The sequence below is a fragment of the Panthera pardus genome, unplaced genomic scaffold (genome assembly GCF_024362965.1).
Source record: "Panthera pardus isolate Hobbes unplaced genomic scaffold, ASM2436296v1 HiC_scaffold_24, whole genome shotgun sequence".
Lineage (NCBI taxonomy): Eukaryota > Metazoa > Chordata > Mammalia > Carnivora > Felidae > Panthera > Panthera pardus.
This window is the reverse complement of record NW_026526810.1, coordinates 101,560,493-101,583,367: the sequence shown is the minus strand read 5'-3', so window position 1 is coordinate 101,583,367 and position 22,875 is coordinate 101,560,493. Positions and strand designations below refer to the sequence as shown.

The window sequence follows — 22,875 nt, the reverse complement described above, 5'->3', positions numbered from 1 at the left end:
TAGTGTAAAGTGGAGACCAAAGTAAGTGATAGCTAGATGATAAGTGGGCAGAAAAAATATTTCAGGTGAAGAGAAAACAGGTGAACAGTCCTAAGGAGAGACAGAGAAAATGTGGGGCCAAGTTTGTGAAGTTCAAAGGCTAGTGTGGTTGGATTGCAGTGAGCACAAAAAGCTCAAGTCAGGGCTTAGCTCTTCAGGGCAAGGTGTTTGCATTGTATTCCAACTGCAGTGGACAGATCTCCACTCAGGTCATAAGGATTATTTTTGTAACAACAAGTTAGGTCAGAAGGAGGAGGAGTCATAGGGGCGCCTGGGTGGCTCAGTCGGTTGTTAAGCATCCGACTTCAGGCTCAGGTCACGATCTCGCGATATGTGAGTTCGAGCCACGCATCGGGCTCTGTGCTGACTGCTCAGAGCCTGGAGCCCGTTTCAGATTCTGTGTCTCCCTCTCTCTCTGACCCTCCCCCGTTCATGCTCTGTCTCTCTCTGTCTCAAAAATAAATAAATGTTAAAAAAAAAAAAATTAAAAAAAAAAAAAAAGAAGAAGGAGGAGGAGTCATAGTAGGGGACCAGCTAGAAGACTGTTGGACTAGACCAGGCAAGAGATAATGGTGGCTTGGGCTGGTCTGGGAGCAGTAGAGACGGAGAGAAGTAGATGCATCGGACATGCATGTTTCACTGGTAGAATTATTAGGGTTTAGTGGTGAATTGGATGGCATAAATGAAGAGGTGTGAAGGATGCCTTTCTGGGTTTTGCCTTGAGCATCTGAGTATAGACAGAGGTAGGGAAGGTTTCCCTGAGAGCCAGCTTCGGAGTGAAACTCTGGACATCACCTGCATCATGGCTTTATCTAGCTCCCTTTCATTCCCTTGAAGTGAAGACAAATGAAGGCAAGGGGGGCTTAGTTCAGTGTGACCGTGTACGGAGGGGACTTCTGTACTCTACTTACAGAAGTTCAGAAAAGAATATCACAGGCTGGATAATTAGCTTGGTTGGTCTGGTTGTCCTTGTGGATTAGAAACAGGTAGCTTCAGATTTTCATAAGAGGCTGATTTAGACCAGAAACCAAGTACATTTTTGAATAAAACCAAAATCCCAAACTAAAACTTACATTTATAGTGAACATTTGACAAGAAGCATTGTTGAAATGCCCTCTTTAGCCAATCTCTTTTGGAAAACGTTAGCAATTACTACGTGGATTTTATTGTGTTGCTTTTAAGCTTCAAATTACCCTCTTTGGTCATTGATTTTCAGAATGTGCATTCTTTAGCTCTTTGATTCAGAAGATTTGGAGGGTGGAGTGGAAGTTGAAGCTATGAGCAGCTGTGATCAAGCCCTTCTCCACAGAGGCCCCTGGGATCTGGAGAGCAGCTTGAAATAGCTCTCAGCTAGCTTTCTGGGCTTCCACCTGCACAGAACCTCTGTCGGAGGGGTTCTGTCCTGGGTAGTAAGGCTTTCAGGATAACAGCCCCAGTTTCTGGATGGTGTGCTTCTCCAAAGTAAGGACTAAATGAATACAGTCAGAGGGAAAATCCTGTCGGTTGCCTTCAGAGGCAACCCTATACCTTGGAAAAACTATACCTTAGTGAAAGTGTTTTCTTCAGTGTTTGTGGATTATTTTTGTGAAGTGCTATTCCTTTCTCAGCCCCACTTGATGTCTTCGCTCTTCCTCAGTACTCTGGAATTTGTGTGTCTCCTCACTTCCTAAAATGTATGAAAACTTCTCAGTGCTAGGGCTCTGAGGGTCATCTTGCAAAGAAAGTTGAGGGGACGAGGAGGGAGGGAGAGAGAAACAGAAAGAGAGAGACCAAGAGGGAGAGATATTTAACCCCCCAAAAGGTTACACTTTTTGTAACACCCAAAAGGTGTTTCACTTTGTTAACGTCTGTGGAATTTGTGGACCACAGAAGGGTATAGTTTTCTTAAAAACAAAACAAACAAACAAACAAACAAACAAACAAACACCTGTATTATCATGTCAGATACAGGTAGTGATGGAGCAGCTCATAGGAAAACACTGCTTTTCTGGAATTGCTACAATTCTGGAATTGTAGAAAGGGAAGGAATATCTCCCATACTTTTATATTGTTATTGATCAAATATAACTTCTTTTCTTTGGGAAATTTCTATCGGCCAAGACTGTTGACCTCATAGTTTGTATATGATCTCCTTTAGAAATGGCATTAATATGCAGTAACATAGAATGTGGTTATTTTCCTATTATCCGAAGAAATGGTGCTGTAACAAGGAAGTGCGTCCTTTATGTTCAAACAAAGCAAAACAAAAGCTTAGATAGCAGTTCAAAAATACACTGTGATAGGATAGAAAGCCTTAGTCAGCGAGGCCTGGCTGTGCGTTTGTCCCCCACCAGACACTTTTTTCCTGTGTGCACTGGGTCCTTTCACTTTCCTGGTCTGCTTTCCCACCCATGAAAGGAAGGAAAGCAAGTGTAAGATGAGTGTATTCGTGGGCTTGAAGATCACCTGATGATCTGGTTAGAATGCAGGTTCTGATTCATCAGGTCTGTGGTGGGTCCTGGAGTCTGCATTGCTAGCAAACTTCCAGGTGGTTCTGGTCCACACTTTGAGTAGCAAAGTACTAGGTCAGTTTCCCAAAGCTAGCTGCGCATGGGACTTGCCTTCAGTGGCTGTATTTTTGTGTTTCATCTTTAGGGAGTCTATTCAGTGTGTCCACATTAGAACTTAGCAATCTTTATTTTTGATATTTTTGACACTCATGACAGGATTCTATGGTAGCCGCCAGTATTTGGGAATTATTGCAGTAGCCATTCTGGCTCCATTAGAACCACCTCAGAAGATTTAAAAACAAATACCAGTGCCTGGATCGCACCCAGACCTATTAAAACAGAATCTTTGAGGGGTGAGGCCTGGAAGGAGTAACTCCTGGGGCCCCTTCCAATTCTCCTCAATCTTCATCCCCACTAAATATGGAATCAAAATTGAGAGCAACTCATAATGATTCCTACTGGGCCATTGTGAATCAGGGTCTTGTGATTTATTTTTTGACCTCCTTCTAACCCTTCAGAGAAGAGTGCTTGTTTTATTTCATGTCTATCTCTGAGAAAACACTGAATGGTCTTTAAAAGAATAGGAGATGTTTCAAGGCTTAGCCTCTTGCAGAGATTCTCTTGAGAATCTGCTCATGTGTAGAATTACAGCTTCTGAAATGCTGTACGAGACTGCTACCACCCAGTAGAGATAATGACCTGATTCTTAGGCCCCTCATGCAGGAACATAGTGCGTATTTGAATCATTTGGACAAGAAATGCATGCAAACATCTTCAAGGACTGAAACAGTCCAGATCCCAAGAAGGTTGAATTTTCCAGAATTCATGGCTCTTGGTGTGCCAAGAGTTGTGAGGACAAATCAGAACTGGTTTCCCTAGCAAGATTGGTTGATAAATATCTTAATCTGTTTGAGCTACTCTAACAAGATGTCATAAATCTGCTGGCTTCTGAACAACAGAAATTTATTTCTCACAGTTCTGGAGGCTGGAAGTCCGAGATCAAGCATGGCTGGGTTCTAGTGAGAACTCTCTTCCTGGTGGCAGACAGCTGGCTTCTTATTGTATCCTCACAACGTGGAGAACAGCAGAGAAGGCAGACTATCTTGTGTCTCTTACAAGGGCACTAATCCCATTCATCAGAGACTTCACCCTCATGACCTTCTTGAATCCTAACCACATCCCTAGGGTTCTACCTCCTAATGCCTTCACATGAGGGCTAGGGTTTCGACATATGAATTGTGGAAGGACGCAAACATTCAGTCCAGAACAATGAGGATGGTGGTGGTCACCAAGAATTCTGGACAATTAACTTAATAGCTTTGTGTTTCCAAAACTTCTTAACTGGTCTCACTTTCAAGATTTGCAACTCATCTCCTTTGCAGAGAAGTTATCTCTTGGTTGCCAGGTTGCTTTCCCCACCATTTAAAAAAAAAAAAAAATATATATATATATATTTTTTTTAATTTTTTTTAATGTTTATTTATTTTTGAGAGAGAGGGACAGAGACAGAATGTGAGCAGGGGAGGGGCGGAGAGAGAGGGAGACACAGAATCGGGAGCAGGCTCCAGGCTCCAAGCTGTCAGTGTGGAGCCCGACGCAGGGCTAGACCTCACAGACTGTGAGGTCATGACCTGAGCTGAAGTCGGACGCTCAACCGACTGAGCCACCCAGGCGCCTCCTAAAATATATATTTTTAAATGTTTATTTATTTTGAGGGAGAGAGAAACAGAGCATGAATGGGAGAGGAGCAGAGAAAGAGAGAGACAAAGCAGGTTCCAGGCTTTGAGCTGTCAACACAGAGCCTGATGCAGGGCTTGAACCCACAAACCGTGAGATCATGACCTGAGCCAAAGTCAGACGCTTAACCAACTGAGTCACCCAGGCACCCCACTCCACCGTGTTTTAAAGCCAAAAGAAATTAAAAATTTTCAGGAAACAATTTTAATTAATTTGCTATCCTGTTATTAATATTTGTTAATAATACCGGATTTCACATTCACTAAAACAATAATTTTTATGAGTATAGGAAATGGAACAGTTGTGTGAATGTTTCAGATTCACAAATTATATTTCAATTAACAAATAGACAAATATCCCAAGGAAGATCCTGGACAGTCTATTTAGTATTTATCAGTTTTCATCTAATTTAACCTTTGACATGAAAAGGAAATCTGTTTCCCCTTCTTTTGTCCCCACCCCTCTCCTCCTAATATTTTATTTTGTAGTTTAGTGTATTTAGTGTATTTCAGTGATAAATACAATTTTATAGGTTCTGGTTTGCAGGGTCACTATTTAAATATCTGTGTCCTTTTTCTAGTTCATTGCTTGTACACACATATGCAGAACTCACACATAGGATGCTCTGTCTGCATATATGACACAATTGTACAAGAATCTTGTACATAATAAATAATAACAATTATTAGTTAATAAAGACTTTTTGCTCCAATAGTTGGTTTATAAAGATTTTTCTTTCATTACTCTATTTCATCTCCATAAACTACCCAGAGTGGTAGGTATTGCTGTCTCCAGCTTGTGTGTGAGGAAACCAATAACCTAATAAAAACTCCCCAGGTTTTCTAGAGTAGCTCCCTTGGGAGTATTGAGAAGGGATCCGAGTGTTGGCAGAAAGTTTGGGAACAGGGCTCTTTGTGGTAATTTGATTGTTATGAATATTTACCAGTTGATAACCTGTTATATGAAGTACCTAGCACTGTGGCTATTTTCTCAATTACAGTTTTATAAAACATTCAGAAATGAGAAAAGCAGTTCTTATGCTTGTCCTCCATAAACCCAGAGCACATATCGCTAATGTGCAATTGTTAAGACCTTGAGGTAAGGGCTAGTGAACACAGAGTTACTTCACGCTCTGATGGTCTAAATGGATAATATCAAACTTGAAGCATAAAGATGAATGGACGCCATATTTCCTAGACTATTTGTTAATCTTTAAGTTGTTTAAAAAAACTCTTCTGAGTTGTTAGGTCTGATTGAATCTGTAAGTGAATACTCAAATGTGTAGCTGGTAAATATCTGAATAGTCCATATTCTATGTTTATTGGTTAAAATCAAGTATATATTATAAAAAATGGGATCGAATCCAATTTCTGTGGAGTTTTGTTTTTCCTCTGAACAACTCTGCTTTCAAGCTAATATGACAATTAATCCTCCCTCCTGTGAGTTGATTTAGGACTTCATTCTTAGACTTCCTACTTTTCTATTCCAGCAAAAGAAAAAAAAAGACACAATTCTACCTAAAAAAGTTTGAATCTGCAAATATCTCAGTCAAGAATTAGAATGTAGAGAACCTCTGTTGTAGTCGCTGCTCCTGAAGAATCTGGTCTCGATGAGTCTCTGACTCATCACAGAAAGGAGTTGTTTTCCAGATTAGAGAAAAGGGGTACGATAATCTGTAGATAACAGGTTGATGATCTGTCCCAATGCCTAGCACAGAGTTTGGGCTCTGCTAAAGGTTGCTTTGATTTTGTTATTCCGTGGAGTTACTAGAGTATAAGTGAAGTAATATATCAACAATAAATGAATGATCATAGCTAGGCCATTCTGAGCTGGAGTCTTAATTTTCTCATTATTGAAAATGGTATGATGGGAGCAGTTTAATATTTTTAATAGCAGAGTTAACTAGGAACAGTTAGAGCTCCTAATCCAAAGCCTAACAAATGTCTTGAAAACAAGTCTGTTTATGACAGAGGGAGGTCTGCAAGACTTTGGGGCTGTTTAGGGTGTTGTGAAATAGAACTCTTACTTCAGGGTATAAAATTGATTTAACGGGCCCTGACTAGCACACCAAAAAATTGAGATAGAGTTAAAAAAGAGGACCTCTCGTGGTAAGTGTTTTCTGAGAAATTGTTTTTTAGTTATGTGTTTGTGTAGGTGCATGTGTGCACCTGTGTAAACATGTTTTGAGATACTATGTAAAATTAATTTCTTACTATGAGCTTCAACTTAAAAAAAGTTTGAAAAACACTGGTTTGATTAGTTTCTTGGGGAGAGAAAGCTTCCCTCAGCAGGACTTTTCATGTTTATGGTAGTTCGTTTTTAGAACCTTTGGTTTCTGTTTCCTGGGATACAGGCAATTATTTCAATCAATAAATAATTACTATACTGAAACTTTTGTGGGCACAGTGGGCACAAAATTTAGAATCCTGAGGACTACATTATCCAAGAAGTTAAAAAGTAGCATATGTAAAGTATTTAGAGAGGCAGTGCATACTGAATTTCATGATATCAATTATATAAAGAGATCTCACATGAATACATTAATTCCTGTGTTTATTGATATAGTCAACCAACAAGCAAACATCTACTATGTGCCAGGCACCATGTTAGGTACAGGGGGATAAAATGGGACCAAAATGGATATAGGCTTTGTCCTTATAGAGCTTACAGCCCAACAGGCAGATATGCATTCATCATATCATAACACAAATAGGTATAAAATTGTAACTGTGATAAGGGCTGTGAGGAAGAGGTGCATTATGTCTGCACTATTAGGGATGACGTGGTCAGAAGGTCAGGGAAAGATTTACTGAGGTCATGACAGTTGAATTAAGATCTAACTAACTGCAGGTATCAATCATATAAGTAAGGAAAAGACTGGTGTTTAGGCAAAGAGAATGACAAGTTAAAAGACCCTATGATGGGAGAGAACTTGAAGCTTACAAAAACATAAGAAAAATCAGTGTAGAGGACATGAATCAATTTGAATTTTGGAAAGACCTCTTTGGCTTCAGTATGGACAATCCATTGAAAAAATCTCAGAGAGGGTTGGTGTAAAACAATTAGGTAGCTGTTGGAGTGATCTAGGGGAGAGATAATGGAAGCTTGGATTTGGGAGATGATAGCGAGGATCCAGAGAAATGGAGAGATTTGAAAATTTGAAGACATAAAATTAATAGGATTTGGTCATGGATTAAGTACAAGGATAATGAGAAGGATGTTGAAAGATGGCTCCAAGATTTCTGGCTTACATAATTGCATGGATGGTGATCCCATTGTCTAAGATAGGAAACACTGGAAAAGCACCTGATTTGGGGGAATGAAAGGTCATGGACCTATTATATTGAGGTCCACTAAAGATATCTAAGAGGATATCTATGTCAACTTGGATATCAAGATCTAGAATTTATATAAAAGAGGTCTGGTTTGAAGATATAAACTAATGAGTTATGGAATCTATGGAGACAGGTGAAGTATAAGAGGAACTGATGTGGAGAAACTCTAGTATCTACTTACTGGATAAAGAATGTTGAGCCTGCAAAGGAAATGGAGGACTATTCAGAGAACCAGGGGACAGTCATTTTATGAAAGCTAAAGATTGAAAAATTTTAAGGAGTGAGTGGTTACCAGGGCTTCTGAATTGTCAAGTGAGATGAATAAAAAGCATCCTTTGGATTTGGTAACATGTAGAGGCTGTTGGTGATCTTGTTTGTCCTGAAGTGGTAAGGAAAGAACTAGATAGGAGTGAGTTGTATGAATAGGAGCTGAGAAGATGGAACCAATGGGAACACACAACTTTTTTGGGAAGTTTGTCCAGTGAGGGGTTGGAGACAGATATGGTGGTAGTCAGAGGGGGATGTAGGCTAAGTGGTACTCATAGAATTTGTCTGGTTCTGAAAGGTTTTGGTAGGTAAAGGGATGGGGGAAAAGTGTTTCAAGTGGAAAATAGGCATCATGAGTGAGTATATTTTGGGGCCATAATGAGAAAACTGACTTAATTGTAATAGTATAGACTTTAGGAGTAATGATAAATATGTTTGTATAGGTAGGGAGGGTATAGCTGGATTTTAGAAGGGTTTCTAAATCTGAGAGGCAATTTGATGATGTAAGCACTTGGGAGTCTATATTTGGATGAGGAGTAGTAGGATGATGGAGGCAGGAATTCAGGGGGGAGAGTGAACATTAGTGTGAAAAGTAAGATCGGTTGAGTCAGGGAGACCATGTAGCTGAATGGACTGCCACTGTTGCCTCATCATGAAGTGGACAGCATATGGATTAGCGAGAGTAAACTGATTAGACCCCAGCCTGGGCTAAGAGGAGAAAAGTTAATTTTTGGTGATCATATTGTATTTATTTATACTTGATGCTATACATAAATGAAAATGTCATATATTTATAGAAGAATTTATTTATACTTTATGAAGCATTTTTGTAGGAATAAGCTCATTTTAATCTCTACTATAACCACCCTATGTATCAAGGAAAGGTATTACGATTCTCATAGCTAAGGTTCATTTCAAATGCCACAGTTTCCCTAAAACTTCTGAATCTTTGGTCCTTCTTCTTCCATGTGTTTTCTTTTAAATTTTAGGGAATTAATTTATTAGTGGTAACACACACAAATTTTAAGTGTACAGTTCAATTAGTTTTGACAAATGTGTATACTTGTGTAGCTTATACCTCTATGAAGATAGAGAACAATGACCTCCCCCAGAAAGTTCTTTTTGACTCTTTCCTATCAGTCTCCTTCCCATCCCCTTTAGCAATCATTGTGCTGATCCCTATCACCATAGATTAGCCTTGCCTGTATTAAACTTCATATGAATGAAATGATAGCTTCTAGCTATCATTATAATGTTTATCAGACTCACCCATGCTGTTGCATGTGTGAGTAGTTTGTTCCATTTTAGACCTGAGTGGCTTTTCTTGTAGGACTATGTCACAATTTTTAATCCATTCTCTTGCTGATGGACATTTACCTTGTTTTCAATTTTTGACTGCTATGAATAAATCTGATGTGAACATTTTCCTTACAAGTCTTTTTGTTAACATATGTTTTTGTTTCACTTGAGGAAATACCTAAGAATGAAATTTCTTGGTCATGGTTAAATATTTAACTCTACAAGAAACTATTTTTCAAAGTGATTGTTCTATTTTCTATTCTCATTAGTATTTTATAAAGAGTTCCAGTTGTTTCACACTCTCATCAACATTTTGTCCTATTAGCCTTTACAGCCACTCTAGTGGTTGAGTGATGCATCATTGTGCTTTTAATTTGTATTTCCCTGCTGCCTGATGATGGTGAGCATCTTATTCTTGTGGTTATTGGTCATTGTTTATCTTCTTTAGTGAAATGTCTGTTCGAGTTATGTGCCCATGTTGTTCACTGGGTCATTTGTCCTTTTGTAGGATTTTTTTTGGTATGTCCTGGATAGGAGTTCTTTCTCAGATATCTGTATTGTAAATATTTTCTTAGTCTATGGATTTCCTTTCCTTTTTTTTTTTTTTTTGAAAATGTCCTTGAATGAGCACTTGATTTTAATTTGATGGTGTCTAATGTATTTATTAACACTTTCTTTTACAGTGATTGCTATAGGAGTCTTATCTGAGAAATTCTTGTCTTCCTTAAAGTTGCAAATATTTTTTTCCTCTGTTTTCCTTTTAGTTTTCACCTTTGTATTTACATCTATCACCCACCTTAAATTGGTGTGTGTGTGTGTGTGTGTGTGTGTGTGTGTGTGGTGTGACGTAGCAGTGATGGTTCAACTTTTGTTCATGTGGACATACAGTTGTTTTAGCCGAGTTCATTGAAGAGACTTTTCTTTACCCATTAAACTGCTTTGGCATCTATGCAAAAAACCAGTGGACCATTTTTGTGAGGGTCTATCTCTGAACTTTTTAATTTGCTTTATTGGTTGTATGTTTTCCCAGCTTGGTTCTTCCTTTTCAGATTTTATTTTGGATTATTTTTGGTAATTCATATTTTCATAATATTTTATGATTACTTTGTCAACTACTGTTTTCACTGGGATTATATTGAATCTATAGATCAATTTGCAGAGAGTTGATGTCTGAAAAAATATCCAGTCTTTCAATTCACGAACATGGCGTAGCTCTCCATTTGTTTAAGTGTCCTTTAATTTAGCTAAGGAGAATTTTTTTAGTGTTCATTCTAGAGGCCTTGCACATCTTTCGTTAAATTTATTTCTAAGTATTTGATATCCTTCTAAGTGAAATTGTTTTTCACTTTGCAATTGTCTAATACTAGTATATAGAAACAAAATTAACTGTTATATTAACTTGATTTCCTGCAACCTTACTAAATACACTTATTACTATTTTTTTAATGTTTATTTCTGAGGGGGGGTGGAGAGAGAGAATGAGAGCACAAGCAGAGAAGGGGCAGAGAGAGAGGAAGATACAGAATCCAAAGCAGGGTCCAGGCTCTGAGCTGTTAGCACAGAACCTGATACCAAGCTCGAACTCACAAACTATGAAATCATGACCTGAACTGAAGTTGGATGCTTAACCGACGAGCCACCCAGGAGCCTCACTGAATTCACTTATTAATTTTAGATGTTCCTTTAAATATTCCTTAGGACTTTCTCTAAACAATCATGCCACCTGCAAATAGAAAGTCATTATATCTTCCTTTCCAATATTTGTATCTTTTGTGTTTTTTCCCTTTTACTTTTTTTTTTTTTTTTTTTGCCTTATTTCACTAGTTGGGCCACCAATAAAATGTTGAGTGTAAGCATTGAGAATATACATCCCTGACATTTTCCTGATCTTAAGGGGGGAGTTATTCAGTATTCCACCCTTAAGAATAATGTTAGCTCTAGATTTTTTAGTAGGTATCATCTGTCAGTTTGAGGAAGTTTCCTTCTTTTCCAAGGTTGCTCAGAGATTTTAATCATGAATGAGTGTGAGTTTTGTCAAATGCTTTTTTTTTGCATCTATTGAGAAACAATCATATGATTTTTTCTTTTATTCTATTGATGTGATGGATTACATTGATTGATTTCATAATGATAAATCAGCCTTACATTCATGAGACAAACCCTACTTGGTTATTATATATATATTGCTGAATTCTATTTGCCAATATTTTCTTCTGGAGTTTTGCAACCACATTCCTAAGATCTGTTTGTCAGTAATCTTTTTTTAACAGCCATTGTCAGATTTTGGTGTTATGATAATGCTGACCTCATAAAACAAGTTAAGATACAGGATACAAGAGTGTTGATTCATAGGAGCACTTGTACCCCAATGTTTATAGCAGCACTTTCAACAATAGCCAAATTATGGAAAGAGCCTAAATGTCCACCAACTGACAAATGGATAAAGAGGATGTGGTTTGTATATACAATGGAATACTACTTGGCAATGAGAAAGAATGAAATCTGGCCATTTGTAGCAACGTGGATGAAACTGGAGGGTGTTATGCTAAGTGAAATAAGTCAGGCAGAGAAAGACAGATACCATATATTTTTACTCATATGTGGATCCTGAGAAACTTAACAGAAGACCAGGGGGAGGTGAAGGGGAGAAAAAAGTTACAGAGAGACGGAGGCAAACCATAAGAGACTCTTAAATACTGAGAACAAACTGAAGGTTGATGGGAGGTGGGGGAGAGGGGAAAGTGGGTGATGGGCATTGAGGAGGGCACCTGTTGGGATGAGCACTGGGTGTTGTATGGAAACCAATTTGACAATAAACTATATTTAATAAAAAAATAAATTAAAAAAGTTAAGAAATATTTCCTCATATACTTTCTGACAGAGTGTGTAATATTTGTATTATGTCTTATTTAAATATTTGAAGGGGGCCCCTGTGGGGCTCAGTCAGTTAAACGTCCGACTTAAGCTCAGGTCATTGTCTCCCCGTTTGTGAGTTCGAGCCACACGTTGGGCTCTGTGCTGACAGCTCAAAGCCTCGAGCCTGCTTTAAATTCTGTGTCTCCTCTCTCTCTCTGCCCCTCCCCTGCTCACACTCTGTCTCTCTCTCAAAAATAAATAAAAAAATTAAATATTTGAAGGATTTCACTGAGTCTGGAGCCTTCTGGGCTAGTTTGTTTTTTTTTTAATAGCAAGTATTAAGATTTTCCATTTCTTTTTGTGCTTTTTAAGGTGTTTTTCTTATTCAGAAATTTTGTTCATCAAAGTTTTAAAATTAATTGGCAAAAAATTGTTTGCACTATACCTTTATTATCATTTCTATCTGTAATATATCCAGTGATGTCTTCTCTTTTATTCTTAATGTTGGTAACTTGTGTTTTCACTCTCTCGTTCTCTTTTTTTTTAATTATCAGACTTGTTAGGGGCTTATCATTTTTACTAATGTTTCCAAAGAATTAATTTTGACTTTGTCAAGGTTCACTTTTCTTTTTAAAAAAAATTTTTTTTAACGTTTATTTATTTTTGAGACAGAGAGAGACAGAGCATGAACGGGGGAGGGTCAGAGAGAGAGGGAGACACGGAATCTGAAACAGGCCCCGGGCTCTGAGCTGTCAGCACAGAGCCCGACGTGGGGCTCGAACTCACAGACTGTGAGGTCATGGCCCGAGCTGAAGTCGGACGCTCAACCAACTGAGCCACCCAGGTGCCTCAAGTTTCACTTTTCTTTGAATACTTTCTATTTTATTGATCTGCATTCTGATCTTTGTTTCCTCATACTTAATTTGGGTGTAATAGCTTTTCTAATTTCTTCATATAAAAGTTTAGATAACTGATTTTAAAACTTTCATCTGTTAAAAATATAAACGTTTAAAATGAGAAATTTCTCCCTAAGTATTGCTTTAAGTGTATCCCACAAACTTTGATGTGTTGTTACTTCATTAACGTCCAGTTAAAAATATCCTCTAAATTTCTTTTGATTTCTTCTTTGACCCATTTCTTCTTCTAGACCCAGTCTAGAAAGGAATTGGGTAATATCCAATAGTGTAGATTTTTTTAGATAATTAAAAAAAACCCACCTCATTCCTAATTTAATTGCTTTGAGGTGAGACTATATACTCTGTGATTTCCATATTTTGAAATTTATTGACTTCATTTTTGTGACTCAAAATCAGATCTGTCTGGGTAAAAGTTACACGTGCACTAGAGAAAAATGTGTATTCTGTAGCATTCTATAGAGTATTCTATGAATGTCAGTTAGCTAGAGTTAGTTGATAGTGTTGATAGTGTTTAAATATTCTATATCCTCAATCATTTTTACATCTGGTTGTTCTGCCAGTTGATGTGGGAGAGAGTAAACATTCCATTTTTATTGTGAAATTGTTGAATTCTCCTTTTTTGTTATGTCATTTTTATCCTTCATGTATTTTGAAGCTCTTTCATTACTTTTATATACATACTTTTATATACAATTGAGACTGTTATGTCTTCCTAATGAGTTGACCCTTTTGCTATTATTAATTGTTCCTTTTAATCTCTATTATTCTTGTCTTTTGCATTAATATAGCCACATTGGGTTTCTTATGCTTAGTGTTTGTGTAGTGTATGTTCCCCACACTTTCACTTTCAACTTGTCTATGTCTTTATTATTTATTTTTTTTAAGTTTATTTATTTATTTTTTTTTGTTTTGAGAGAGAGCAAGAGAGAGAGAGAGATAGAGAGAGAGAGAGAGAGAGAGAGAGTGCATGTGGGGGAGGGACAGAGAGAGAGGGAGAAGAGAGAGAATCCCAAGCAGGCTCTGCACTGTCAGTGGGGAGCTCAGTGCAGGGCTTAAACACATAAACTGTGAGATCATGTCCCAAGCTGAAGTCAATGTTTAACTGAGCCACCCAGGTGCCCCTAAGCTTAAAGTCTTAAAATCATAAGTTAATTTCTCTTTTTAGTATGCTATTTTGAATATGAGTTTGAAAGAGATTTCTTTGGTAGATATTTTGAATTTTTGAATTATAGTATTCCCTTAAAAATGTACTCTTTTTATTTTATTTATTTATTTTTAAATATTTATTTTTGAGAGAGAGAGAGAGAGAGAGCGTGAGCATGAGCTGGGGGGTGGGGAGGCAGAGAGAGAGAGAGGGAGAGAGAGACATAGAGAATCCCAAGCAGGCTCCACACAGTCAGCATAGAGACCAACGCAGGGCTCGATCTCACAAACCCTGAGATCATGACCTGAGCTGAAATCCAGAGTCAGATGCCTAACTGCCTGAGCCACCCACATGCCCCTAAAATTTACTCTTTTAAAATATTTATTTTAAAAATAATATTTTAGGGGTGCCTGGGTGGCTCAGTCGGTAAAGCATCCAACTTCAGCTCAGGTCATGATCTCACGGTTTGTGAGTTCTAGTTCCGTGTCAGGCTCTATGCTGACAGCTCGGAGCCTGGAGCTGCTTCGGATTCTGTGTTTCCCTCTCTCTCTCTGCTGCTCCCCTACTCTCACTCTGTGTCTTTCTCTCAAAAATGAATAATAAACATTAAAAAGTATTTTATTTCTATATTTTAATATTATTCTAATTTTGTTTCACTATAATGTTAACATATTTATCATCTGATTTACAAAATTGCTAAAGGTGCTGCCTAAAACTGTTAGATTTTCAGTCAAGGTTGATACCAAAAGATATTATTTTTGTATTAATTTTTATACCTAATGCAAAACCACTTCTCTATGTAAAATAGATCAGAGATGTTCCTTTTATTTAGAATAATGATAGTTTCCAAATTCTGTGTAAAATGTGGTTGAAAAGAATATCTTTGAATAATTTTATTTAAAAAAAGACTCTTCTCTTATTTTAAATTAGACTTCTCAAGATCAATCTCATGGACAAAATTATATGTCAAAATTATAATAGAATTTTTGGAGGAGTCATACAAGTTTGCTTCAATATTATCAAGTTCATTTTCTTTGTCTGTGGAGAAGTGACTGTAGCCCTTGTCTTAAATTAATCTGTGTAATTATTATAGTCACTAACTTTTATTTAATATTAATCATACTTGTTCTTCATAGCTTAGAATATACTTGAATGCAAAGAGGTATTATAAACTGGCTTCTCTTCAATGGGGTTTTTGTTTGTATGCAAATCTTGTACTTATTGCAGATCTCATTTGATAATCACGCTGAACTGACTATGTCAATCTCCAGAATAGGTTTTGTTATTTGTACCATAACAAACCATTGTTGCGTTGGTCTATCTATGAATTTGTCTTTTCATTTCCTTGAAAGAAGTACATTGTTAAATGCAGATAAAAAACTTCCTTTTCCTTCTTTCTTCTTTAGAATCGAGTTTCTTACTGGGAAACGCCCAGATTGTGGATTGGCCAGTAGTTTATAGTAATGACGGTTTTTGCAAACTCTCTGGCTATCATCGAGCTGACGTCATGCAGAAAAGCAGCACTTGCAGGTAGGTCCTAGAAGAGCTCAGGAATCTTCTCTGAAGTGTAACTAAATGTTGACTGTGATTCATGGCTACACTTGCAGGAGTCCCCCGCTTGTCCCTGGTTTTCCTTCCTGAGGTTTTGTTTCCCGTGGTTTGGTGCTTCCCATGGTGTATTACCCCCAGTTAACTACTTTCAGAAGCAGATGCTCCTCCTTCTGATGCAATGTCACGTCCAGAGTAGCCTAACACTCCCTCCAGATGCCAATGTCATTCTCCTCACTTCATCTCATTATATAGGCATTTTCTCATCTCACATCATCACAAGAAGGGTGAGTACAATATAATAAGGTGGTTTGGGAGAGAGATAGACCACGTTCACATAACTTTTATTACAGTATATTGTTATAATCGTTCTATTCCATTATTACTGTTGATCTCTCCCTGTGCCTAATTTATAAGTTAAACTTTATCATAGGTATGTATGTCTAGGGAAAAAACAGTTTATACAGTGTTAGGTACTATTTGCAATCCAGGCATCCACAGGGGTTGGGGGAGGGGTTTGGGAGAGGGTCTTGGAACATATCCTCCCCAGATAAGGGGAAGCTCCTGTCTTAGACTCACTGTGATGTTGTGGTTTATAATAGGAAATATATATTTGGTATCTGACACAGTTCCTGGCACAGGTCTCTTAAAACTCTTGGAATTTTCTGTGATCAGAGAAATAAAAGTGTCTTTTGTTATGTTAATGGCGACTTTCGGAAGGCCCTTAAGTAACCTTAGTGTGGAGGCTGTTGCCATGGGAACCATCTAGGTGCTAGGAGGGTGGAAACTTTCAGTACTCCTGCTCCTCAACTTCTCAGCCTCTAGGGAAGGGATGGCCAGGAGGCTGAATTAATTGCCAATGGCCAGGGATGTAATCAGTCTGGACTGTGTAGTGTAGCAGCCACAAGCACACAAAAGGACAGGGTTGGTGAGCGTGTGGAGGGCCTGGGAGAGCATCGCACCTGGATGGCACTCTGTTTTTCCACCATACCTTGCCTGTGCATCTATCTCTTTGGTCCGGCTGTTCCTGAGTTATATCCTTTTATAGTAAACCAGTGATCTAGTAAAGAAAAGATTTCTCTGAGCTCTGTGTGGTGCTCTAGCAAATTAAACAAACCCACGAAGTTTGCGGAAACGTCCAGTCTGTAGCCGGTAGGTCAGAAATACAGGTACCAACCTGTGCTTTCAATTGGTGTCTGGAGTTGGGGGGTGGGGGGTGGTCTTGTAGGACTGAATCTTATGCTGTATCTCCAGGTAGTGTCGGAATTGAGTTGAATTGTGGGACAGCTGTAACTGAACCAACATGAGTTTGCTCCTTGGTGAGTCAGAAACTACCTGATGGAGTTGTCATGCAAACAAAACTTTATTCGCAGCAAATAAGGAGATACAGGGGAATGGCTTCCAAAGCCTCCCCAGAACAAGGGTGAATGGATTCCTTTTATTTAGGATTAGGATGAGTATTTAGACAGGGAAGCCTTGTCATTGTATGTAGGAGCGGGCATAACGTTGTGCATGCGTCTTAAGGAAACATGCCTGTCCACGCGTTGTATGTTATGTAGATGAGCCTTGTGGTCCTCCTTGGGTGGAGATTTTATACTATAATGAGCTAAATGTAGTTGTCGGACATTCTAGAGGTCACTTCATGGTCCATCTGTGCAGGTGTGAGTCTGAGGTTAAGCTCAAATGCTCTAGGCCGTCCCGGCTGTTGGAGGTCTTGTCAGGGCAGTGGCTGTCACTAGTAGGGTGGTTTCACTTTCCATTTGCCGGAGTTAAGAGATAAGCTGGAAAGAAAAGCTTAAGGAAAAATGGGGGACAGAGTTCGGTGCATATAAGCAGGTGGGCAGTAAAGGTCAGGTCTTGGTGTCCCAAGAATTGTTTGTTGGTGTGGAGACTTGTTGCCACCCATCCTCCCCCATTGGTGTTAGAATCTGTCTACACTCACAAACAAAAACTGTAGGACAGTACAAAAGCAGGAAACTGTATTAGAATATTAAGGAGACTAAATTGTTAATGCAAATATATAATTTAAGAACCAATGGGGAGAACTTGTGCAAAGAAAAAGATGTTCCCATATCTGTAAATCTACTAATTCTTTCAAGAAATAGTTTTTGAATACTTACAATGAGCCATGAATTATTCTCAGGTGCTGAGTGATCAAAGGAGCGTCCTGTATCAGGCAACCACTGATGGCATCAGCACTTCTTGAGCTGCTAAAACTGTCTTGAACAGAGTAGAGTAAACGGCCCCCAACCCAGTAGGACAAAATTCAGGAACATTTAAAGAACATCGAGGGGCACCGAGCCTGGAACCCGCTTTGGATTCTGCGTCTCCCTCTTTCTCTGCCCTGCTCACTCTCTGTCTCTCAAAAATAAGTAAACATGAAAAAAAAATTAAAGAACGTCAAAATGAAGTTTTTACATCTTGAGTAAATCACATCTGCTTGGTAATGTTGATACATTGTAACTTGTTATTTTGTTTGGCTTATGTAAAACAGAATCTGGCATTTATATTATTTATTACAATTCTTTCTAAAATATGCCATATTTGTGAGTTTAAAGAGAGTATTATGAAAAAAAAAAAAGGTCGTATAAAAGAAAGGAAATTCTATAAAGGGAACCAATTTAGATCCTAAAACTTTTTCACAGTATTTCAGTAAGGCCAGATGGGATGTTTTTTACTGGGGATAATTTCTCTTCAAAGTTCTCACTTAACTAAGCACCGAAATCATGTTACTTTGGAACTGTAAGGGATTTGAATTATTGTCTACTCCACATCCTTTGTTTTTCACAAAAGAAAACTGAGGGAGGGTTATGTTAAGGGACTGGCCCGGGGAAATACAGGGATTTCTTTATTTTTTTTTCCTGTGTATTTGTGCTAAAAACATATACAATACACTATCTATCTATCTATCTATCTATCTATCTATCTATCTATCTATTTATCTATCTATCTATATTCTGCATCTTCAAGGAAGCCAGGGATTCATCTTATACCAGTGAGTGTAAACCTGACTACATGTAGGAATCATTTGGAGGGATTTTGTGTAACATAGATTCCCAGACCTCACCTCTGGGAATCACCTACTGAATCAGCATCACCTGAGGTGGGAGGTAGGAACAGGTACCAGTACCTTTAACCATGGGCTCAGATGATTCTGAGTTTAGCCAGGTTTGAGAAATAATCTGTTCAAACTTCTTCCTTCACTTATCTTGTCCCTACAATCTTTTTTCTCTCTAAAGTTATTTTCACATTCGGTCTTCACTCCCAGGTCTGAAATTGGTAAGCAAGAGTGATGGAAAACTGTGCTCCCCTTCCCCCCCACTGAGAGACTGCCTTTGGTAGCACTGATGTCTTCGTGCCTTTTTCATCCACTGGATGAGTATGAGCTCCTAGGCTGCCATTGCACTAAGGTGTGTGTTTTAAGTTCTGGGAGGTTGAGGTCTGTATTGAGCTTCTCTGTTCCCTTATGTCTCAGCAGGCTTGTTAGGAAAAGGTTAGTTTTATGGTAGACGTTACTTGTGGAACAGGCTCTATAGAGAGTTCCAGGGACTGTAGATGCTCTGATGCCCATTTCCTCTTTTTGGACTGTGGACATCCCATCATTATGTCATGCCTGTTTCAGATGCCATTTTCTACCTGAAGTTATTTATGATTCCCTCAGTGAGATGTGGTTTTGCTCCTCTGACTCCCTTTTGGTTCATTATTTGGCATCATCATCTGGCCTTCAACTAGCTTTCCTTATCCCTTGGGGTTTCATCGCTATTGCTTTTGTCATTTTAGAGACATATTGCTCTTCGTATCTGAATATATTGTAAAGCCCTGTACCCATCTGTCTTTGATTCCACGTATCTGCCTCCACTTTTATCCTGTTTTCTTTGGCATGTGAGGTCTGTCCTACAAAAGTGTTTATTAAAACAAATGCTTGCAGCATATTCTCTCCCGTAGAAGAATAGCTTTTTAACTCCTGCCACCAGTGTCAGATTATAAGTGCCTTTAAGGTAGGCATTTCATCTCCTTCACTTTTGTACGCACTAAGGACACAGCTCAGTGTTTTGCATTTGTCTTTGCTGAATTAGATAGCTCACTTTGCAACAAACCCTAACCCAGGTCTCACGTGCTTCTGTGCTCCCAAAAGTTATGGTATTCGAGGTGGTAAGAGAGCAGAGGGCTTTGGATTGGGTTATGCTTTTTCACTGTGGGAAGAAGTATGCAAACCTTCCCCCAGCTCTTCTTCCTTCACTGTTGTTAGAGATGGCATTTTCAAAATGATAATATTCTCTTTTACAAAAGAACTTTCAAAAAAGATTTTTTTAATGTTTATTCACTTTTTTTTTTTGAGAGAGAGAGAGAGAGAGAGAGCAACAGACACCCAGGCACCCCTTAAATAACTTTCTTTTTAAAAAAAAATTGTTTTGAGAGATAGAGAGAGACCAAGCAGGGGATGGGCAGAGAGAGAATCCCAATCAGTCTTGTGCTGTCAGTGCAGAGCTTCAGGTGGGGCTCGATCCCACGAACGCTGAGATCATGACCTGAGCCGAGATTAAGACACGGACGCTTAATGGACTGAACCACCCAGGGGCCCCTCAAAGTAATATTCTTATGTAAACATTTATTACTTGATTGCATGAAACACCCCGTGTGTTTTGCTAACCTAGAAATCGCAACCAGTTTAACGCCTTCGTGGAACAATGAAGACTAGCATCTGATATATGAGCAGATGATATTTGAGCCTTATCAGGTTTTCTTATAGGCATAGTTGATTTTAATGTACTCTGCTTCTAAACCTCTTTGTCCCTTTAAAAAATTAAACTCTACTTTTTTTATGTTTACTGCAGCATTTTTTAGAAGAATGAAGTCCTGGAAATAGTTAAAATGTCCAGTCGTAGGTTTGTTAAAAAATATTATGGCAAAGCCAAACTTTCTAAATCATATGTTGGAAGGATAAGACACTGAAAGAAGCTAACAACATATTTTTTAAGTAAAAAAAAATGAACTGACCAAGCAATCAACCAACAACAACAACAAAAAGGTTATAGAACAGTATCTGTATTATGACTCTGATTTTTTTTACATATGGCTTTTTTCTATTTCTAGTATAAATCTATAAAAGCCTTTGAATATTACACACAAGGAAACAAGAAGGAAAGACAAAAATTATATACACATTTAGAAACACATTGTTAACGCTAAAAGTTATTATAGAGTTTGGAATCACTGAATTCCAGTTGGAGATAACTAACTTGATACTGAGGATAGCCTTGCAAATATTTCAAAGATTTTTACTGAGTTTCATAATGACAAATGTTAGGCAAATGTAACAGAATAAGAAACTACAAGTCCGTGGGCATCCGTTTGTGAAGAAAATATACGTCATTTTATATGCTGAAACAATAAATCATCTTTTTATACAGCTTTCATTAGATGGATTAAAGTATTTTAAAATAATCAAACATGAATTGTTTGAGAAAATAAAAAACTGTTCATTGTGATTTTGCAATATCAAGAAGCTAATATTTAGTTCTTCTGTTTTCTTGTTTCTCTTTGTCCTTCTCAGTCTCCCATTAGACCAGGTGCAACAAATTAACTACTAAACTAAACATACTCCTCAGTTTCTTCCCATAGTATTGTGATCCTTCTGGGCAAAGTCTCCCTTTTATTTTATTTCTTTTTCTTGTCTTTGATTTCCTTTCCCCTTCATTCCACCCCCTTCCTTTTCCATAGCTGTTCATTGTAGCATGTTTATTGTGTGTCTTTCGGATCCATCTTCTGTTTGTTTATTAAATAAGTATATTCTTGAAGTGATGTTACTTTGTGTGTGTTTGTTTTTAAAATCTACATAAGTCAGGGGCGCCTGGGTGGCTCAGTCGGTAAAGCGGCCGACTTCGGCTCAGGTCATGATCTCGCGGTCCGTGAGTTCGAGCCCTGCGTCGGGCTCTGTGCTGACAGCTCAGAGCCTGGAGCCTGTTTCAGATGCTGTGTCTCCCTCTCTCTGACCCTCTCCCGTTCATGCTATGTCTCTCTCTGTCTCAAAAATAAATAAACGTTAAAAAAAATTAAAAAAAAATCTACATAAGTCATACCATGCAGTAAGATTGATAGTTTCTTACTGTTTCACTCAACCTTTTGTTATTGAGAGGTTTTTATGTTGCCATATGACAATCTCTTTCATTATGTCTGACGCTGTATAGTGCCCAAATGTCTTCACAGCCTTCTGTTTTATTATCTATTCTAGCAGTCGTGAACTCAAACTTCTGACATTTTGCTACATTCAACAACAAATATCTTCCTACACATCTTCTTGTGGCGCCATGTGAGAAATTGTTTGTCTCCACACCCAGAAGTAGTGTTGCCGGAGAGTAGAATGTATGCTGAATTTGTAAATTAACTGCTGCCAGGTGGCTGTCCAGAGTACCTTTCTGTTTCCTCTCTCAGCAGCCATGAAGGAGTATTACCATTTTCCTAAATCCTTGTACTTCACAGTAGCATCTACATTTCTATTTTTAAACATGTGATGTGTGGTGGGGCGCCTGGATGGCTCAGTCTGTTAAGCGTCCGACTCTTGATTTCAACTCAGGTCATGATCTCACTGTTTGGGAGTTCGAGCCCCGAGTAGGGCTCCGCACTGACAGAGCAGAGCCTGCTTGGGATTCTCTCTTTCTCTCTCTCTCTGCCCCTCACCTGCTCACATTCTCTCTCTCTCTCTTTCTCTCAAAGTAAATAAATAAACTTAAAAAAAAATGTGATATGTCCTATGTACCATCTCATTTGGTTTTGGCTAAAATTTCAAAAAACATTCTTATGATACTTGAGGATTACCAGGAATTTCAAATCTAGTCCATTTCATTGTCTAATAATTGCATTTCCAAGCCTTTGGGCTATTTTGCTATTTATTGAAGGACACAAAACAGACTGCATATTTAAAGATGATTGTAGGTTTTGGGGGAATGGCATTTAGTAGCATCTGATCTTATCTCATGACCCCCAGGAAGCCCTGACATTGGTTGAAGGCATCAAAACATACTATCATAAGTAGGGTAGAAATCACTTTAGCATTTTACCTTTGATTAACCTGAGATTTTAAAAAAATCCCTCTGTACTTGTTTGTTTTTATTTTTATTTTTTAAATGTTTATTTGAGTCAGGGGAGGGGGTGAGGAGAGGGACAGAGAAGGCGAGTGAGAATCCCAAGGGGGCTCTGCACTGTCAGCACAGAGCTTAATGTGGGGCTCAGACTTCCCAACCATG

The 22,875-nt window shown here is 38.3% G+C and overlaps 1 protein-coding gene across 1 annotated transcript in view; it reads left to right on the top strand.

The window, feature by feature from the left end:
* The window catches only part of KCNH5 (potassium voltage-gated channel subfamily H member 5), a 294,649-nt gene that overhangs the window by 12,469 nt on the left and 259,305 nt on the right, over positions 1-22,875 (top strand). The window contains exon 2 of the mRNA XM_019451600.2: positions 15,490-15,613. Within this exon, the coding sequence (XP_019307145.1) occupies positions 15,490-15,613 (124 nt within the window). The remainder of the gene's footprint in view (positions 1-15,489; positions 15,614-22,875) is intronic.